General features: G+C 43.6%; 1 protein-coding gene across 2 annotated transcripts; it reads left to right on the forward strand.

Annotated features, from left to right (window-relative positions):
- The first annotated feature begins 423 nt into the window (after positions 1 to 423).
- Positions 424 to 13,548, forward strand: LOC129854918 (CTD small phosphatase-like protein 2-A). 2 transcript variants are annotated; one of them, XM_055922095.1, is made up of 13 exons: positions 424 to 667; positions 1,841 to 2,078; positions 5,185 to 5,317; positions 5,951 to 6,097; positions 6,556 to 6,780; positions 7,145 to 7,238; positions 8,049 to 8,160; positions 8,483 to 8,569; positions 9,992 to 10,054; positions 10,777 to 10,856; positions 11,069 to 11,195; positions 11,350 to 11,445; positions 11,695 to 13,548. In XM_055922095.1, exons 2-13 carry the CDS (start codon positions 1,842 to 1,844, stop codon positions 11,758 to 11,760), a joined length of 1,467 nt encoding a protein of 488 aa, XP_055778070.1. In that variant the 5' UTR covers positions 424 to 667; position 1,841; the 3' UTR covers positions 11,761 to 13,548. The 2 variants fall into 2 exon arrangements, with proteins under 2 accessions (XP_055778070.1, XP_055778069.1); XM_055922094.1 differs by having other exon boundaries at positions 584 to 667; positions 1,822 to 2,078.
- The last annotated feature ends 3,952 nt before the right edge of the window (positions 13,549 to 17,500 follow it).

Below are 17,500 nucleotides of genomic sequence, written 5' to 3' on the forward strand. Positions count from 1 at the left end.
GACCTTGGTTCGATTCCAGCCTGTATCACAACCGGTCGTGATAGGGAGTCCCATAGGGTGGCGCACAATTGGCCCATCGTCCGGGTTAGGTTTTGGCCGGGGTAGGCGTCATTGTAAATAAGAATTTGTTCTTAACTCATTTGCCTAGTTAAATACATACATATATATTTTTTTATCAATCATCCGGGGTTTCTGACGAGGTAGCTAGGATTCGCATTACAGTGGGTACACTCGGTTTACTCCGGTGCAGCAGCCACATATATGCTCCGTATTGAAACACGTGATCCGTCAAACCATGTCGTGAAAATAATATATTTCTTACAAACCGTTTTACCGCATACTTATGACGTTATTCAGTGGTTACATTTAGCTGCTTTTGCGATGATGGGCACGGTGGTGGTACACTGTAAATTGCATATAATATAATCCACATTCCTAGACATCAAACTAGCGCTGGAGTCAGAGTAGCTTTATCGAGTGCACTCTCGATAGAGAGAATTTGTGATGAGGCGGGAAATGGCGTCCAAAGAGCCCGTCGATGGTCTGTGGTTCTGAACACAGCTGGCAACGATAACGACGGCAAGACCTCTCTCGGTGGCCGCCCCGTTGCGGCTACCAGTGTGGACAGGCAAGCGGCAAGTTTGGTTACGAATTTATTGCACCATCGGTAAGTAACGTTAATTGTTTATGGCTGTGTCAACATGTTTTTGATTCAAACGATTGCCATATCATCAGTGAGCACCTAGCCGGCCAGCTTGGTGTAGCTAAATGCTACCAGCTAACGTGACTAGTTAGCTATATCTAGCGACAATACTAGTCATTTGATTTATTAAACCAATATTAAACTGCTGACCGATGCTATGCATGTTGTTTGGTTGGCAATCGTGAAATCAAAATGGCTAGTTGCTAATCTTAAGTGTATACCGTTAGCTAACTCTAACGTTAGCAAGTTCGCGAGCCAGACAACTATTCCGTTACTTTTATCGTTAGTCCCAATTTCGTTGGCTAGCTTAGCCATTTTACTATGTGAATACCGGTATCTCGTTTTAGAATGGCCGTAATAAAATAAGTGGGTCGCTAACTGTTAAGGTTAGCTAACTAACACTGGTTACATAACAGTTAACTAGCTAATGCAATGTTCATGCCTGTCACTCGCTGTTCACGGGCTTGCACTTACAGTTTTGCAAACAACTGCTAGCTAGATACTAGCTAACACATGATTAATGTTTGGAGCCATATATAGGGGGCTTTGGTCAAGTCTCAGATTTGATTTAACGTCCTATATGACTTGGCTTGTGGAAAGGGAATTCTCGTCGTATTCTAACTAGTTACCTAGGCCTCATACTAGCAGCTAGTTAAGTTTGCCAACAACTTCAGCTAGAAAAAAAAGAAGCTTGCAGAACGAACACCGCCCACTTTTCTGGTAGTGTTCATACAATATCTACAAGTACTGTAGCATAGATCCCACTGTGGATATGTTATTGTGACCGTGGAGTATGTCTATAAATTAGTCGAATTTAAATCTGTATTCTGAAATATTTATAAATTACAATGCCATAATTATTAGCTTAAATATATAGTTAATTATAATTCTCAATACTCTTTTTAGATATAATCGTTTTTGGGAATACAAATGTCAAGAATATGCCTAACATCCTAACAAAGTAAAATAAACACATTGTTAGGGCTATAATAAATAAATGTGTTGTGGCTGTGTTAAAGCTCTGACTTGGCTACAAGTCACCTCACTGGTTTCCTGTGTTCTCTTTGTTGTACTTGTAATATATATTGCCCCGTCTGCTTGCTGTGCTGCCACACCAGTCTTCCATGTAACGTGTAGGATGATGAGGTTGAGAGTGCGGAAAGCTTCTCAGCAGCCCAGCACCAAACCAAAACCTACTCCCAAATCCAGCCCCGGCCTTCCAGCCCCAGCCTCAGCCCCCCGCCCAGCCCAGGCCAAGAGGAAACACTGTGAGGTGGAGCCCACTGCCGTGACCAGGAGAGGCCTCAGAATGCAGAAGAATGAGACAGGCCTGTTTTCCACCATCAAGAAGTTCATCAGGGGAAATGCTGTCAAGGTGTGTTTGTGTGAACTGTTTGCAATTGCTCACATTTTTCGGCAGCAGGTAGCCTAGTGGTTAGAGCGTTGGGCCAGTAACCGAAAAGTTGCTCAATCGAATCCCCGAGCTGACAAGATAACCTGTCATTCTGCCCCTGAACAAGGCAGTTAACCCACTGTTCCCCGGGTAGGCCGTCATTGTAAATAAGAATTTGTTAACTGACTTGCCTAGTTAAATAAATGTTAAATATAAAATAAATTGCAGCACATTCCATTCATGTCATGGGATGGATGTTAGCATTTTTACACGCTTCGTGTTTAAATAATCCAAGTGACTTTGTTGAGCTTCACAATCAATTTGAGATACTTTCAAGTGATATGGACATGATGTGGGAAAAATACTAATATCGGTCCCATGACTTGAATGGGTTTTCTACTTCAAATGCTAAAACATTAGCATTTAGAAACGGTACCAGGGAAACTAAAGCAAAGCATGGATTGCTGTCATCAAATTTTATTTGTCACATGTGCTTAATACATCAGGACCTTACAGTGAAATGCTTACTTACAAGCCCTTAACCAACAATGCAGTTCAAGAAAGAGAGTTAGGAAAATATTTGCCAAATAACCTGAAGTAAAAAAAGTAATACAATAATGAGGCTTTATACAGGGGGTACCGGTACTGAGTTAATGTGTGGGGGTGCAGGTTAGTCAAGGTCATTTGTACATGTAGGTAGGGGTAAAGTGACTGCATAGATTAGTGTAAAAACAAAGAGGGGGGGGGGGGGGGGGGGGGGTCAATGTTGATAGTCTGGGTGGCCATTTGATGAATGGTTCAGCAATCTTATAGCTTATCAATAGAAGCAGTTAGGAACCATTTGGTCCTAGACTTGGCACTCCGGTACTGCTTGCCGTGCGGTAGCAGAGAGAACCGTCTGTGACTGGAGTCTTTGACCATTTTTTGGGCCTTCCTCTGACACTGCGTAGTATATACAGTACCAGTCAAAAGTTTGGTCACCTACTCATTCAAGGGTTTTTCTTTATTTTTACTATTTTCTATATTGTAGAATAATAGTAAAGACATCAAAACTATGAAATAACACACATGGAATCATGTAGTAATCAAGAAAGTGTTAAACAAATGAAAATATATTTTATATTCTTCAAAGCAGCCAACTTTAACTTGATGACAGCTTTGCACACTCTCTTGGCATTCTCTCAACCAGCCTCACCTGGAATGCTTTTCCAACAGTCTTGATAGAGTTCCCACATATGCTGAGCACTTGCTGGCTGCTTTTCCTTCACTCTGCCGTCCAACTCATCACAAACCATCTCAATTGGGTTGAGGTCGGGTGATTGTAGAGGCCAGGTCATCTAATGCAGCAATTCATCACTCTCCTTCTTGGTCAAATAGCTCTTACACAGCTTGGAGGTGTGTTGGGTCATTGTCCTGTTGAAAAACAAATGATAGTCCCACTAAGTGCAAACCAGATGGGATGGCTTTTTGCTGCAGAATGGTATGGTAGCTATGCTGGTTAAGTGTGCCTTGAATTCTAAATAAATCACTGACAGTGTCCAGCAAAGCACCATCACACCTCCTCCTCCATGCTTCACGGTGGGAACTACACACACGGAGATCATCTGTTCACCAACTCTGCATCTCACAAAGACATGCCCTTCACTTGCAACAGATTTCACAGGCTCATCATTTGTATAAACAAAATTAAAATACAGAAAGTAACCCACTTCATTACTTTGATACACTTGATAACCCAATTGTAAAACATAATCTATGTAAACTGTCATTATTTGTTGCTTATTTTCTACTTCTTAGATGGGTATAACCTAGCCTGGTGGAACCAGCCTGATCACTGTGTTCACCATATAATGTCCAGGGTATAACCTAGCCTGGTGGAACCAGCCTGATCACTGTGTTACATATCCTAACTGCCATTGATAATAGAACAGTGACTATGTGTTCACAGAAACATGTATGGAGCCAGCACGTGGAGACTTGCAAGATAATGTGATGTGAAGTCCAGACTGACAGACAGGCTTGATACTGATGTCTCTGAATGGAAAGTGACCTGGCACTCTGTACTGATGTCTCTGAATGGAGAGAGACCTGGCACTCTGTACTGATGTCTCTGAATGGAGAGAGACCTGGCACTCTGTACTGATGTCTCTGAATGGAGAGAGACCTGGCACTCTGTACTGATGTCTCTGAATGGAGAGAGACCTGGCACTCTGTACTGATGTTTCTGAATGGAGAGAGACCTGGCACTCGGCATTAAACATTTTTTACTTGACAACTTTTACTTGTATTGTCTTTTTGTTATTATTGAATGGAATCAGTCAATATGGGGAAGGGGGACACCCCTTTGTATTCTGCACCAGGATCAGGGAACTCCTGTTGTGTGTATGGGACACCAAACAGGAAGGTATTACCATGTTTACCAATGTCGGCCCCATTACCACCAGAAACAATGCAGATGGGCACAGCATCTGTATCGCCTGGGAATGACAATGAAATATGCACATTGTTATATTAGCATAACACCGCTTCTATGGTGTTATGTAAAGGATGGTTTATTCTACATGGACCTGTTACTACAATTTTAAAGTTATCAAAACACTTTGTTTAGAATATCTACATTAATTCATCAATTGCATTCTTCTCATATGACTCTGTAGGCTACTGACCTATTCAAAGCTTCCTCCGGCATCTCACCATACATCTGCCTGTAGTTGTACAACTCAACCTGCAGGAGGTTTGTTTGTTGTGATTTTGGGGGGGGCAAGATTCTGACAGATGTGTGTGTCTTGGTGGTGGCAAGGACACACCCACAACAACCCCCCCCCCCCCCCCCCCAAGCCAAGTCACATTTGGCTTCTGTCATGGCCGCCATCATTCCTTGAGGAGCAAGCCCCCCCCAAAAAAAGAGGACAAAATCTGCAGTTGCAATTTACCTTTTTTTAAAGTTTGAATGGCGTTTTGATCTTAAAACGGTTGAAGAGGAGTAGCATCCCAAATAAAAGCTACAGGTCAGAAGGGTGCCATATTAAATGTTGCTTTCAGCAAGTCGTGACACTAACTACTAGTCCATCTGCTTCCTTTCTGTCAGATGGAGCATGACATCCCAGCTAAGAGGAGTCGTGTTGATTGTAAAGTGGACAGCAGCAACCTAATCACGTCTTCTCCTCATCCTCCTAACAAAGCTATCCCCAGGGGCTGCAGGAGAAGCGCTAACAAACCTGGTGAGTCAAGACTTTCCTCTGGCGTAATTAAGCAATAAGGCACGAGGGGGTGTGGTATATGGCCAATATACCACGGCTAAGGGCTGTTCTTACGCATCGCGGAGTGCCTGGATACAGCCCTTAGCCGTGGTATATTGGCCATATCACAAACCCCCAAGGTGCCTTATTGCTATTATAAACTGGTGACCAACGTAATTGGAGCAGTAAAAATAAATGTTTGGTCAAACCCGTGGTATACGGTCTGATATACCACTGCTGTCAGCCAATCAGCATTCAGGGCTGGAACCACCCAGTTTTATAATTTGTAATAATAGAGTCGTTCATAGCGCTAAAAGACAAACTGTTGTCATGACGCCATCTTTGTGAACATCTGCTTTTGGAAATGTTGCAATTAGTCAATTGGTAATTAATATTCATGAGATCGAAATATTCTGTTTTGCTATAATTGTGTGGATGTTGTCGTGTCCATTGGAAGAGTTCTGGCTGTTGACCACGTGGATAACACTTCCCCTCCGCTATAAGGAGGCGGTGATCATTAATGCTCAAGAAATCGGAAATATCCTGCATTGTCATAAGCAGGTGGATTTTGCAGGTTTCATTGGAAATAGTGAAGTTCCCTTGTTTTCCCCTCAGATCCAATGACGTTGAACAGTAAGCCCCTGAAGCCCAATGGTAAACTGGAGGTCCCCGTGGAGGTAGCCATCAGTCCTCCTCGCACTACTCTCCTGGGGACCATCTTCTCTCCAGTCTTCAACTTCTTCTCACCTGCAACCAAGACGGGTAACAGAATCTGCCTCAAGTCTCATCATTGTGCCTTGTGTTTTGTTTTTTTTTTTCAACCAGGAGGACCAGTCTAAGAATGACCGGTTACAGATTAAGGCTATTGTTGGACTGAAACGCCTTTACTCAATGGAGTTTCTCCAACATGCTTTACTAGTCCATGACTTGGTGTAATCTGTCTGGGATACCAGCCCCGTGTTTCTTTTTTTACCGATCCTAAAGGAATTCTCTTATATACCTCCCTCTTCTCCACATCACTCCTGTATATTCCCCTCGTCCAGCCAGAGGTTTTAAATGTAAAACATCTGTGGGTTACACAATTTTTTCATCCATGCTCACTCTTCTCTCGTCATTGCCTTATTCCTCTCTGTGTACGGAGTTAACGAGAGAAGATGCAAAGAATCAAAGAAAATACTTTTTGAGATTAACCCTGTGTCTCCGCTGTCTCCCCGATCCAGCCACTCTTGGGTCTGACTCACCTGGGCAGGTGCTGGAGGCTGAGGAGATTGTGAAGCAGCTGGAGGTGGAGGAATTGTCCACCAGTACCCCCACATCTACAGAAGGTGTCGTCCTGTCTCCTGTTGCTCCAGTACCACCACCACCGCCGGCTCTTCTGGCTACACCAGAACCACCTGTCGAGGAAGGGGAGATGGTTACAGAAACAGATATGCCCCTTCTAACAGGTAACCATGACGATATGCCCCCTTCTAACAGGTCACCCTGGTGATACGCCCCCTTCTAACAGGTCACCCTGGTGATACGCCCCCTTCTAACAGGTCACCCTGGTGATACGCCCCCTTCTAACAGGTCACCCTGGTGATACGCCCCCTTCTAACAGGTCACCCTGGTGATACACCCCCTTCTAACAGGTCACCCTGGTGATACGCCCCCTTCTAACAGGTCACCACGACAGGTTAAAACCCAGTGATTAGTGATGTGAAATTTTTACTTGCTGTGTTTGCTATGTTGAAATACCTGGGGAGAAAAGTCAATGTGAATAAATAAAACCTGTGGATTTCTACGCCATTTACATATGTTGTCATCCAGCTCCGGAATGCACCCCAGTCAGCTGTTACCCCCACGCCCCTCACACGACCCCTGCAGACGGCACCTACGAGGAGGACTGGGAAGTCTTTGATCCGTGAGTACCGCTTAGTTTATTTAGCAACCGTACCAACCAAACAACCTTTTAAATGCCTCTCTCTTTAAATGTCTGTGGAATAGTAAGTAGTAGAAATAGGTCTCCCATCTGTGTGTCATCATCACCATCTAACCAACTGAAGAAAAGCATTGTGTGTGCAAAGTGTCACGAACCGGCTCAAAGCCCGTAACAAAAGGGAGACCACATGGAGATAAGGAATAACAAAATATACACTGCTCAAAAAAAAAAGGGAACACTTAAACAACACAATGTAACTCCAAGTCAATCACACTTCTGTGAAATCAAACTGTCCACTTAGGAAGCAACACTGATTGACAATAAATTTCACATGCTGTTGTGCAAATGGAATAGACAAAAGGTGGAAATTATAGTGTATTTATTAACTAAGGTGAAGTAAATACAATTAACATTGGTGTGTGTGTAGTCAGTAGTCAGTAGTGTAGGTGAGTGGCTGCGTGTACACATGTGATAAGTAGGGGTGTTGAAGGGTGCCAACACAAACAAACCAAATAACCACAACAAGGCCACAACCAAAATCTGTCTGTGTCTGAATGGAGAGAGTCCCCCCACTGACTGTGGAAGAGGTCTATTTATCCTGGGACACACCCGGGCCCAGGTGTTTCCCATGTAGCTGACGACCCTCCATATTCCGCCCACCAACATCCTAATAAGGAAACAAGAGCAAAGAGAGAGAGAGAGAAAACGGTAGACAGAGTGGGAGGGTCGTCACAAAAGGTTTTTTTCTTTACTTGAACCAACTAAAATATTCTGTGCCTGCTCGGTTTTCAGGTACTTCTTCATCAAACATGTGCCTCCGTTGACAGAGGAGCAGATAGCCAGGAAACCAGCACTGCCTCTCAAAACACGCAGCACACCAGAGTTCTCCCTGGTCCTAGATTTGGTGAGTAGCACATTTTTATATTTGAGTCATTAGCAGAAGCTCTTGTCTAGCCTGGGTGCCGGTCTGTTTCTGCTCTCTTTTAATATAGCCTGGGTGCCAGTCTACGACATTTGCTGTCCCATCGGAGCGCTACGATTGGTTTCTCAAAATTCTGGGGCTTAGCGAAGGTTAAAATGTGCTTGACAATTGGAGTAGGCAGAAGAAGCACAAACCAATCTGCGACTAGCTCTCATCTACAGCGTCTTAAAATCGTGGTGCATTCAACTAAAGAAGGTTGAACAGCCACTAACCAGAAGGTGTGTACTGTATGTGTTTTCATCAGGACGAGACGTTGGTGCACTGTAGTCTGAATGAGTTGGAGGACGCAGCCCTGACCTTCCCAGTCCTGTTCCAAGACGTCATCTACCAGGTACAGGCTGTCATACTATACAAATCCACCGGTTTTAAGTGATTGTCAAGGGCTCTTTCTCAAGTCTTCTTTCTTTGATTCTTTCCTTGTGTCCTCTCTCTCTCTCTCCTCGCTTTATTCTCAAACCACATTGTAAGAGAATATCCAAGGTCTTTTTTTCCCATGGATTTACTTCTATGCGTTTTGAGAAGGAGGCGAGGAGAGGGGGGACATGAGGAATCAAGGTAAGACAAATTGAGAAAAAGCATTAGGTTTTATGTGATTTTGTCATGTGTTAAAATGGCCAGCTTCAGTCATCTGATTCTAGTCAGGCAGCTTAGTATCCCATTCAGGGGACCCCCACTTTTGTTAGTGTCTTATTGGTCAAGGTCAGCCAATTACTTATCAGCAATTCTCGTTCGGACTAGATTCCCTGGACTTCAGTTAGTGTTGGAACCCGGGAACACCGTATGGTCCGAAACGTCCCCATCCTGATGAGCACTACCATCGTTTCCCCTCCGTGGACTAAATCCATGCCTGTCTGATGTTTAAGTGTACTTGCATGCGTACATGTTGGGTCCCTCTTTCACTTGTTTCTTCGCTTGGATGGTCCTCCCATGTGGAGTCCTCCCCTGTGGGGTCCCCTTATGCAGGGGTACTTGTCGGTGTCTTCAACATCAAATTACGTAAGTGACCTGAGAGCCGGAACCTCCGCTGTTCCACTGGGGAGGGATTCCGGAACACCTCCGCTGTTCCACTGGGGAGGGATTCCGGAACACCTCCGCTGTTCCACTGGGGAGGGATTCCGGAACACCTCCGCTGTTCCACTGGGGAGGGATTCCGGAACACCTCCGCTGTTCCACTGGGGAGGGATTCCGGAACACCTCCGCTGTTCCACTGGGGAGGGATTCCGGAACACCTCCGCTGTTCCACTGGGGAGGGATTCCGGAACACCTCCGCTGTTCCACTGGGGAGGGATTCCGGAACACCTCCGCTGTTCCACTGGGGAGGGATTCCGGAACACCTCCGCTGTTCCACTGGGGAGGGATTCCGGAACACCTCCGCTGTTCCACTGGGGAGGGATTCCGGACTAGGATCACTTGCCATGATTTTAATCTCCAGCTCTGTTCCAACCAAGCGCAACAATTTGAACCAGAGTTAATGTCAGTTCTCACTGGACATGATTCTCACTTATCTGAACCATGAGTGGTCAGATGTATGTGGCTCTTCCATTAAACTCCCCTTAACCTGGACATCTGCCTCATCCTTGTTCTGACCGGACACTCTGTAGTGGTTGCTACCGGCAACTAAGGTTTCTTATTACAATGATGGTCCGTTGATTTTCTACAACCTACCCTTATTTTTCATCATGCAAAACATATCTTTCACTGAACAGGGAACACTCTTGACATGCTATGGTTTTCATATGATTCTTCTCTGCAGGTATATGTGCGGTTGAGGCCGTTCTTCAGAGAGTTCCTGGAGCGCATGTCTCAAATTTACGAGGTGAGGTCCTATGTGTTTAATACATTGACATCAGACACTGTTGACTAGAGTGAAAATTCATTCCTGTCTTGGTCTGTCAAAAGAAAATCCCCCACCTGTACTGTCCTGATCCCACAACAGTTTTATAACCCCACAACTTTCCTGTCCCTTCTCAAAATAAATCACTGCCGCACCGTGCTCAATTTTGCGTGCAAAAGGATGTAGGCTATTCAATCAAATGTGTGTTTAAAGCCCTTTTTACATCAGCAGATGTCACAAAGTGCTATACAGAAACCCAGCCTAAAACACCAAACAGTAAGCAATGCCTGTGGCTGCGAGAATGTCAAGTGTGCAAAGCTGTCATCAAAGCAAAGGGTGGCTACTTTGAAGAATCTCAAATATAAAATATATTTTGATTTGTTTAACACGTTCTTGGTTACTACATGATTCCATGTGTGTTATTTCATAGTTTTCATGTGTTTTTTTTTGTTTATTCTACAATGTAGAAAATAGTTTCAAAAAAAAAATTTACACTGTATTTCCACCCCTATTACTGCACTGCCCCTTCCTGTGGACTGTTGATCCTGTTCCGAACGTGACTCCCATTCCTGACAGATTCCCGCGGGTCCCGTTCTCGTGTAAACCTCTACTGTAGACTTCACTGGGACAGACAAACAGAACGGAAATATATATATACCCTTTTTTTTTTTTTATGATTCTTATGGGTTTCTTGTCGTTCACAGATCATTCTGTTCACTGCCTCTAAGAAGATGTACGCAGACAAGTTACTTAACATACTGGACCCCAAGAAACAGTTGGTCAGGTCAGTTAAATAAAGTTATTGCTTTTTGAATGATTACAAATAACCAGTGTTGAGTTGCACCATGATCTGTATCCCAAATGGAACAATATTCCCCAAAAGTAGTGCACCTACGTAGGGATTAATTAGGGTGTGTATAAAGCTTGTACTAATGTCCTAACACCCACCACTACACTTGACTAATCATTTGGTTTATTTTTCTACCTCTCCTACAGGCATCGTTTGTTTCGTGAGCACTGTGTATGTGTTCAAGGAAACTACATCAAGGACCTAAACATTCTTGGAAGAGATCTTTCAAAAACCATAATAATCGACAATTCACCTCAAGCTTTCGCCTATCAGGTAAGCCGTCACAGTACAGCTACTCATTCTATCCCGCAGGAATCGCATACTTAAATTATATACACTCAATATACAATAAGTATTTTGGATAAAAGTGACGGCAAAGTGGCATATATTCATATACGATTCAAAACGTCATGGTTCTTCATCACAGCTTTCCAATGGGATTCCCATCGAGAGCTGGTTCATGGACAGGAATGATAACGAGCTTCTCAAGCTGGTTCCTTTCTTGGAGAAGCTAGTGGAGATGGTATGTACTCATTCTGGAGAAGGGGGGAAAAAAACAAATGAATATTTTTGGATGTGGATCCAACTAAAGCGACTTCCTTATGTACTCACTCAAACATTTGCCCTTGTACCTGTAAGATTGTCTGTATACGGCTTGCATAAACAGACCGGTTTCTGTTCTTTCTCTTCCTCCACGAAAGTCACCTCAGTCATTTGTCTTGGTGTACTATTTTATGCAACCTCTGCTCTCTGTTCTTACTCTCCTCCACAGAATGAGGACGTAAGGCCTTACGTCAGAGAACGGTTTCGTCTTCACGATCTCCTTCCTCCAGACTGATTTTGTGATTGGTTGAGGCAGCAGGCTAACCCATAGAAATATAGAATGTGTATTTATATTAGAATGTTCATTCTAATTCTATGGACTAGGCCTGCAGTACATGGGAGAGGGTTGCCTTCCCTTCAACACAGCAGAGATGAGGAGAATCAAGTTTAACTGACTCTAATGAGGATGTTGTTTTTTAAATGGATCTCTGTCTACAACTACAACGTTTTCGTTACCGATGAAAATACCAACAACAAAACACCATTACAGAGGATTGTCTTGTTACAGAAAACAACAAAACACCATTACAGAGGATTGTCTTGTTACAGAAAACAACAAAACACCATTACAGAGGATTGTCTTGTTACAGAAAACAACAAAACACCATTACAGAGGATTTTCTTGTTACAGAAAACAACAAAGCACCCATCTTTATAATTCCTGAAGCTATGTACAGTTTGAGTATTTGTATATGTTTTGTATTCTCTAACTAAACTGTTATACTCAAACTAAACTGTACCCCCAGAGTAGAGCAATCCCCTTGTATTGTAAAAGGTTTCTGCCTAGACGGACCTTTTATTTATTCTTGAAACAAACGTTTTGCAACTAAGGGGGGGAAGCGTTTCTGATTGGACAAGTCCAGGCAGAACATCTCCAATTCAGACCGTTTTCTTCGTTTTGGTGCCTAATGAACAAGACCGTGGTGACTTTCTGGGAAATGTTTCTCATCTGCAGCTATACTTTTGGACTGACTGAACTGAATGTCATGCAGTATTTGAGTGTGAGGACCTGACTGCTCCAGACTCATTTTAACAGGAATGGGCAGTCAAACCTGTATAATATACACACTCGATTACATGTGTATATATATGACGTATATATTTTTCAACTTTTCACTGTGCTTCTGATTTTACTATGCGTTCCTCTTTTAACTGACTGCTTCTTTTACATTTTTATTTTTATTTTTTTTAACCTTTGGTGGGAAAAATAGGTGATTTTTCTGTTGTCTGCCTGCATTTTTGCATCCGAAATGGCTCCCTATTCCCTATATAGTGCACTGTTTGACCACAGCCCTATGGGACCTATTCCCTATATAGTGCACTATACAAAAGAATAGGGTGTAATTTGGTATGCATGCTTATTTCCTAGTCTGCTTTTTAGTCCCATTTTAAGTGCAGTTATGTGGTCTCTAACAAGGTGCAGGTTTTAAACTTATCTTTTAAGAGGAAATGTTTATGAAATCATCATGAGGATGTGTATAGGTCGTAATATTAACGTAGAATAAGGTTTCACTTGGAAGACCATTCAACAAGCCATAATGATGGCCCAGATATTAATTTAGAAAATGTATATTTGAGATTTCACCACTTTCTTTTTTTGTAAAGATGTTTAAAAATACCCTTAAGATGCTCTGTTTTTAGGGTGTGATGAAGAGTTTTAAGGAGGAAGGAAGGAAGACTTCGGAGCTCCTGCACTTTTTGTAAAAAAATACTTTTAAATCCAGCCCTATGTAAAAATCATTTTTTGTACACAAGTTATCACCTCAATTGTTATGTACGGACTATTTTGAAATCGTAGCACCAGCAAAAACGGCTAACATTTTGTTTTATCTTTTAAATCATGTGTTTCAATGCTGTTCTTAGTCTTGTGTGTGTGGAATCTCTTATGTAAGAGTCTTAAAGTTTGGCCGATGAGACTCCATGTTGTCATTGACCATCTTGGACGGTCACTCCTGTTGTACTCGGTGTTACTCAATGGTGTCCTTGATCATAAATACATTTTTATACAATTAATGAAAATGAATGATTTACCATTTTGTTTTTATTGAACTGCATCAGTATGAGCCGAGACACATACATTATTTAGCAAGGTACTCTTATCTGGAGCAACTTAGTCACACACTAAAAATACAAAGGTATGTGGACACCCCTACAAATTAGTGGGATTTGACTATTTCAGTAACATCTGTTGCTGACAGGTGTATACAAATTGAGCACACAGCCATGCAATCTCCACAGACAAACATTGGCAGTAGAATGGCCTGTACAGAAGAGCTCAGTGACTTTCAATGTGGCACCGTCATAGGATTCCACCTTTCCAACAAGTCAGTTCGGCAAATGTCTGCCCTGCTAGAGCTGCCCCGGTCAACTGTAAGTGCTGTCATTGTGAAGTGGAAATGTCTAGGTGCAACAACAGCTCAGCCCTGAAGTGGTAGATCACACACGTTCACAGAACGTCTGTCCTCGGTTGCAACGTTCACTACCGAGTTCCAAATTTTCTCTGGAAGCAACGTCAGCACAAGAACTGTTCATCGGGAGCTTCAGGAAATACGTTTTGATGGCTGAGCAGGCGCACACAAACCTAAGGTCGCAATGCCAAGCGTCGGCTGGAATGGTGTAAAGCTCCCCGCCATTGGACTCTGGAGCGGTGGAAATGCGTTCTCTGGAGTGATGAATCACATTCATCTGACAGTCCGACGGATGAATCTGGGTTTGGTGAATGCCAGGAGAACGCTACCTGCCCCAATGCGTAGTGCCAAATGTAAAGTTTGGAGAAGGAATAATGGTATGGGGCTGTTATTCATGGTTCGAGCTAGGCCCCTTAATTCCAGTGAATGGAAATTCTAGACGATTCTGTGCTTCCAATTTTGTGGCAGCAGTTTTAAGGAATGCCCTTTCCTGTTTCAGCATGACAATGCCCCCGGTGCACAAAGCAAGGTCCATACAGAAATGGTTTGTCGAGATCTGTGTGGAAGAACTAGACTGGCCGGCACAGAGCCCTGACCTCATACCTATCTAACACCTTTGGGATGAATTGAGCCCCCGTGCACAGAGCAACATACCTTTTGGTCATGTAGTGCGGAAAGTATTCAGACCCCTTGATTTTAAAACATTTTTAAATTTACGTTACAGACTTTAATGGATTAAATTACTTTATTCCCCCTCAGTCTACACACAATACCCCATTATGACAAAGAAAAAACAGGTATTTAGACATTTTTGCAAATTAAATACCTTACGTAAGTATTCAGACCCTTTGCTATGAGACTCGAAATTGAACCAAGCCATTAGGATGAAGGAATTGTCCGTAGAGCTCCGAGACAGGATTGTGTCGAGGCACAGATCGGGGGAAGGTTACCGAAACATTTCTGCAGCATTGAAGGTCCCCAAGAACACATTCTTAAATGGAGGAAGTTTGGAACCATCAAGACTCTTTCAAGAGCTGGCCGCCCAGCCAAACTGCGATCAGGGGAGAAGGGCCTTGGTCAGGGAGGTGACCAAGAATGCGGTGGTCACTCTCTGACAGAGCTCCAAAGTTCCTCTGTGGAGATGGGAGAACCTTCCAGAAGAACAACCATCTCTGTGTAACGGATGTGAAATGGCTAGCTAGTTAGCGGGTACGCGCTAGTAGCGTTTCAATCAGTTACGTCACTTGCTCTGAAACCTATTAGTAGTGTTGCCCCTTGCTCTGCAGAGGCCGCGGCTTTTGTGGAGCGATGGGTAACGCTGCTTCATGGGTGACTGTTGTCGATGTGTGCAGAGGGTCCCTGGTTCGCGCCCGTGTCGGGGCGAGGGGACGACGTAAAGTTATACTGTTACATTGGTGCCGTGACCCGGATCACTGGTTGCTGCGGAAAAGGAGGAGGTTGAAAGGGGGGTGAGTGTAACGGATGTGAAATGGCTAGCTAGTTAGCGGGTACGCGCTAGTAGCGTTTCAATCAGTTACGTCACTTGCTCTGAAACCTATTAGTAGTGTTGCCCCTTGCTCTGCAGAGGCCGCGGCTTTTGTGGAGCGATGGGTAACGCTGCTTCGTGGGTGACTGTTGTCGATGTGTGCAGAGGGTCCCTGGTTCGCGCCCGTGTCGGGGCGAGGGGACGACGTAAAGTTATACTGTTACATCTGCAGCACTCCACAAATCAGGCCTTTATGGTAGACTGGCCAGACGGAAGCCATTCCTCATTAAAAGGCACATGATAGCCCTCTTGGAGTTTGCCAAAAGGCACCTAAAGGACTCTCAGACCATGAGAATCAAGATTCAAGAAACAAGATTGAACACTTTGGCCTGAATGACAAGTGTCACGTCTGGAGGAAACCTGGCACCATCCCTACGGTGAAGCATGGTGGTGGCAGCATCATGCTGTAGGGATGTTTTTCAGCAGCAGGGACTGGGAGACTAGTCGGGATTGAGGGAAAGATGAAAGGAGCAAATTACAGTGAGATCCTTTTTGAAAACCTGCTTCAGAGCACTCAGATCCTCAGACTGGGGTGAAGGTTCACCTTCCAACAGGACAACAGCCCTAAGCACACAGCCAAGACAATGCAGGAGTGGCTTCGGGAAAAGTCTCAATGTCCTTAAGTTGCCCAGACTTGAACCCGATAGAACATCTCTGGAAATAGCTGTGCAGCGACGCTCCCCATCCAACCTGACAGAGCTTGAGAGGGTTTGCAGAGAAAAATAGGAGAAACTCCCCAAATACAGTTGTGCCAAGCTTGTAGCGTCATACCAATGAAGACTCAAGGCTGCAATCGCTGCCAAACGTGCTTCAACAATGTACTGAGTAAAGGGTCTGAATACTTATGTAAATGTCATTTCAGTTTATACATTTTTGCAGACTTGTTTAAAATCAACATCTTTTTTTGGCTTTGTCATTATGGTATATTGTGTGTAGATTGAGGGGAAAAAAGATATCTAATCTATTTTTGAATAAGGCTGTAACCTATCAAAATGTGGAAAAATAAGGGGTCTGAATACTTTCCGAATGCACTGAAACAGTACTTTTTCCGTTACTCTCCTCTCCCCAACTTGGGGCTTGAACCAGGGACCCAGTGCACACATCGACAACAGTCACCTTCGAAGCATCTGTCGTGGAAATTCTACACAGGGACACTCAAAGTCAATCTTAAATGAGTCGTTGTTTATTAACATTTAACTGGAGAGGATCCAACAAAACTTGATACACCGTAATACACGTCTGTCAGGAGCTCTATCAGGGCAGTCCCGTCAGATATCTACTACTTACGGTCTTGTTACATAGGCATTATTTAGCTTATTCATCATTCATAATTAATTCATCATTAACGTTTGGTTCCTTGAAACGGAGATCCTTTCATTCTTAAAACAGAAGGTTCTGTGCGTTCTGCCAAATTGCAGATACTGATAGTGAGGATTTGTTCAAATCAGTCACTTGCATGAACACAGAAACTGGTTATTAGAAAAGCTCAAACATAGCCTCCCGAGTAGCGTAGTGGTCAAAAAATCCATTCTTACTGAAACGTATATAACTTGTTGGCTTATCCCTCTGTACTGGTACAGATCTACTACTCACACCACTCCTCTCAGGATCCCTCACCCTTGACCCATCTTCCTCTTTCTTCACTGCCTCAGCATACGACAACTTCTACACTACTCTAATCCTGATAACCTCAACCTGCCCCTCTCTCACCGGACATGTCTGATCCCCAGCCACATGGGCACCCCTACAATTAACACATACCACTTCTTTCCCCAATGCTACACATTTCTTTGTCTCATGCCCTTCTGCACACCTAGAAACCTCCCTCCTACACACTGCTGCCACATGCCCATAAGCTTGACACATGTAACAACATAATGTATTCGGTTACAAAAGCTTAAGTGGGATAATTGATATCCTAACATCACTTTGTCGGGCAAAGACTCAACAAAACTAAAAAGAAGACAACTTTTTTTTCACCACTCACGCCTTCCTGTCTGCATCGCACCAAATGACAAGCA

Source organism: Salvelinus fontinalis, chromosome 5 (genome assembly GCF_029448725.1).
Source record: "Salvelinus fontinalis isolate EN_2023a chromosome 5, ASM2944872v1, whole genome shotgun sequence".
Classification (NCBI taxonomy): Eukaryota; Metazoa; Chordata; class Actinopteri; order Salmoniformes; family Salmonidae; genus Salvelinus; species Salvelinus fontinalis.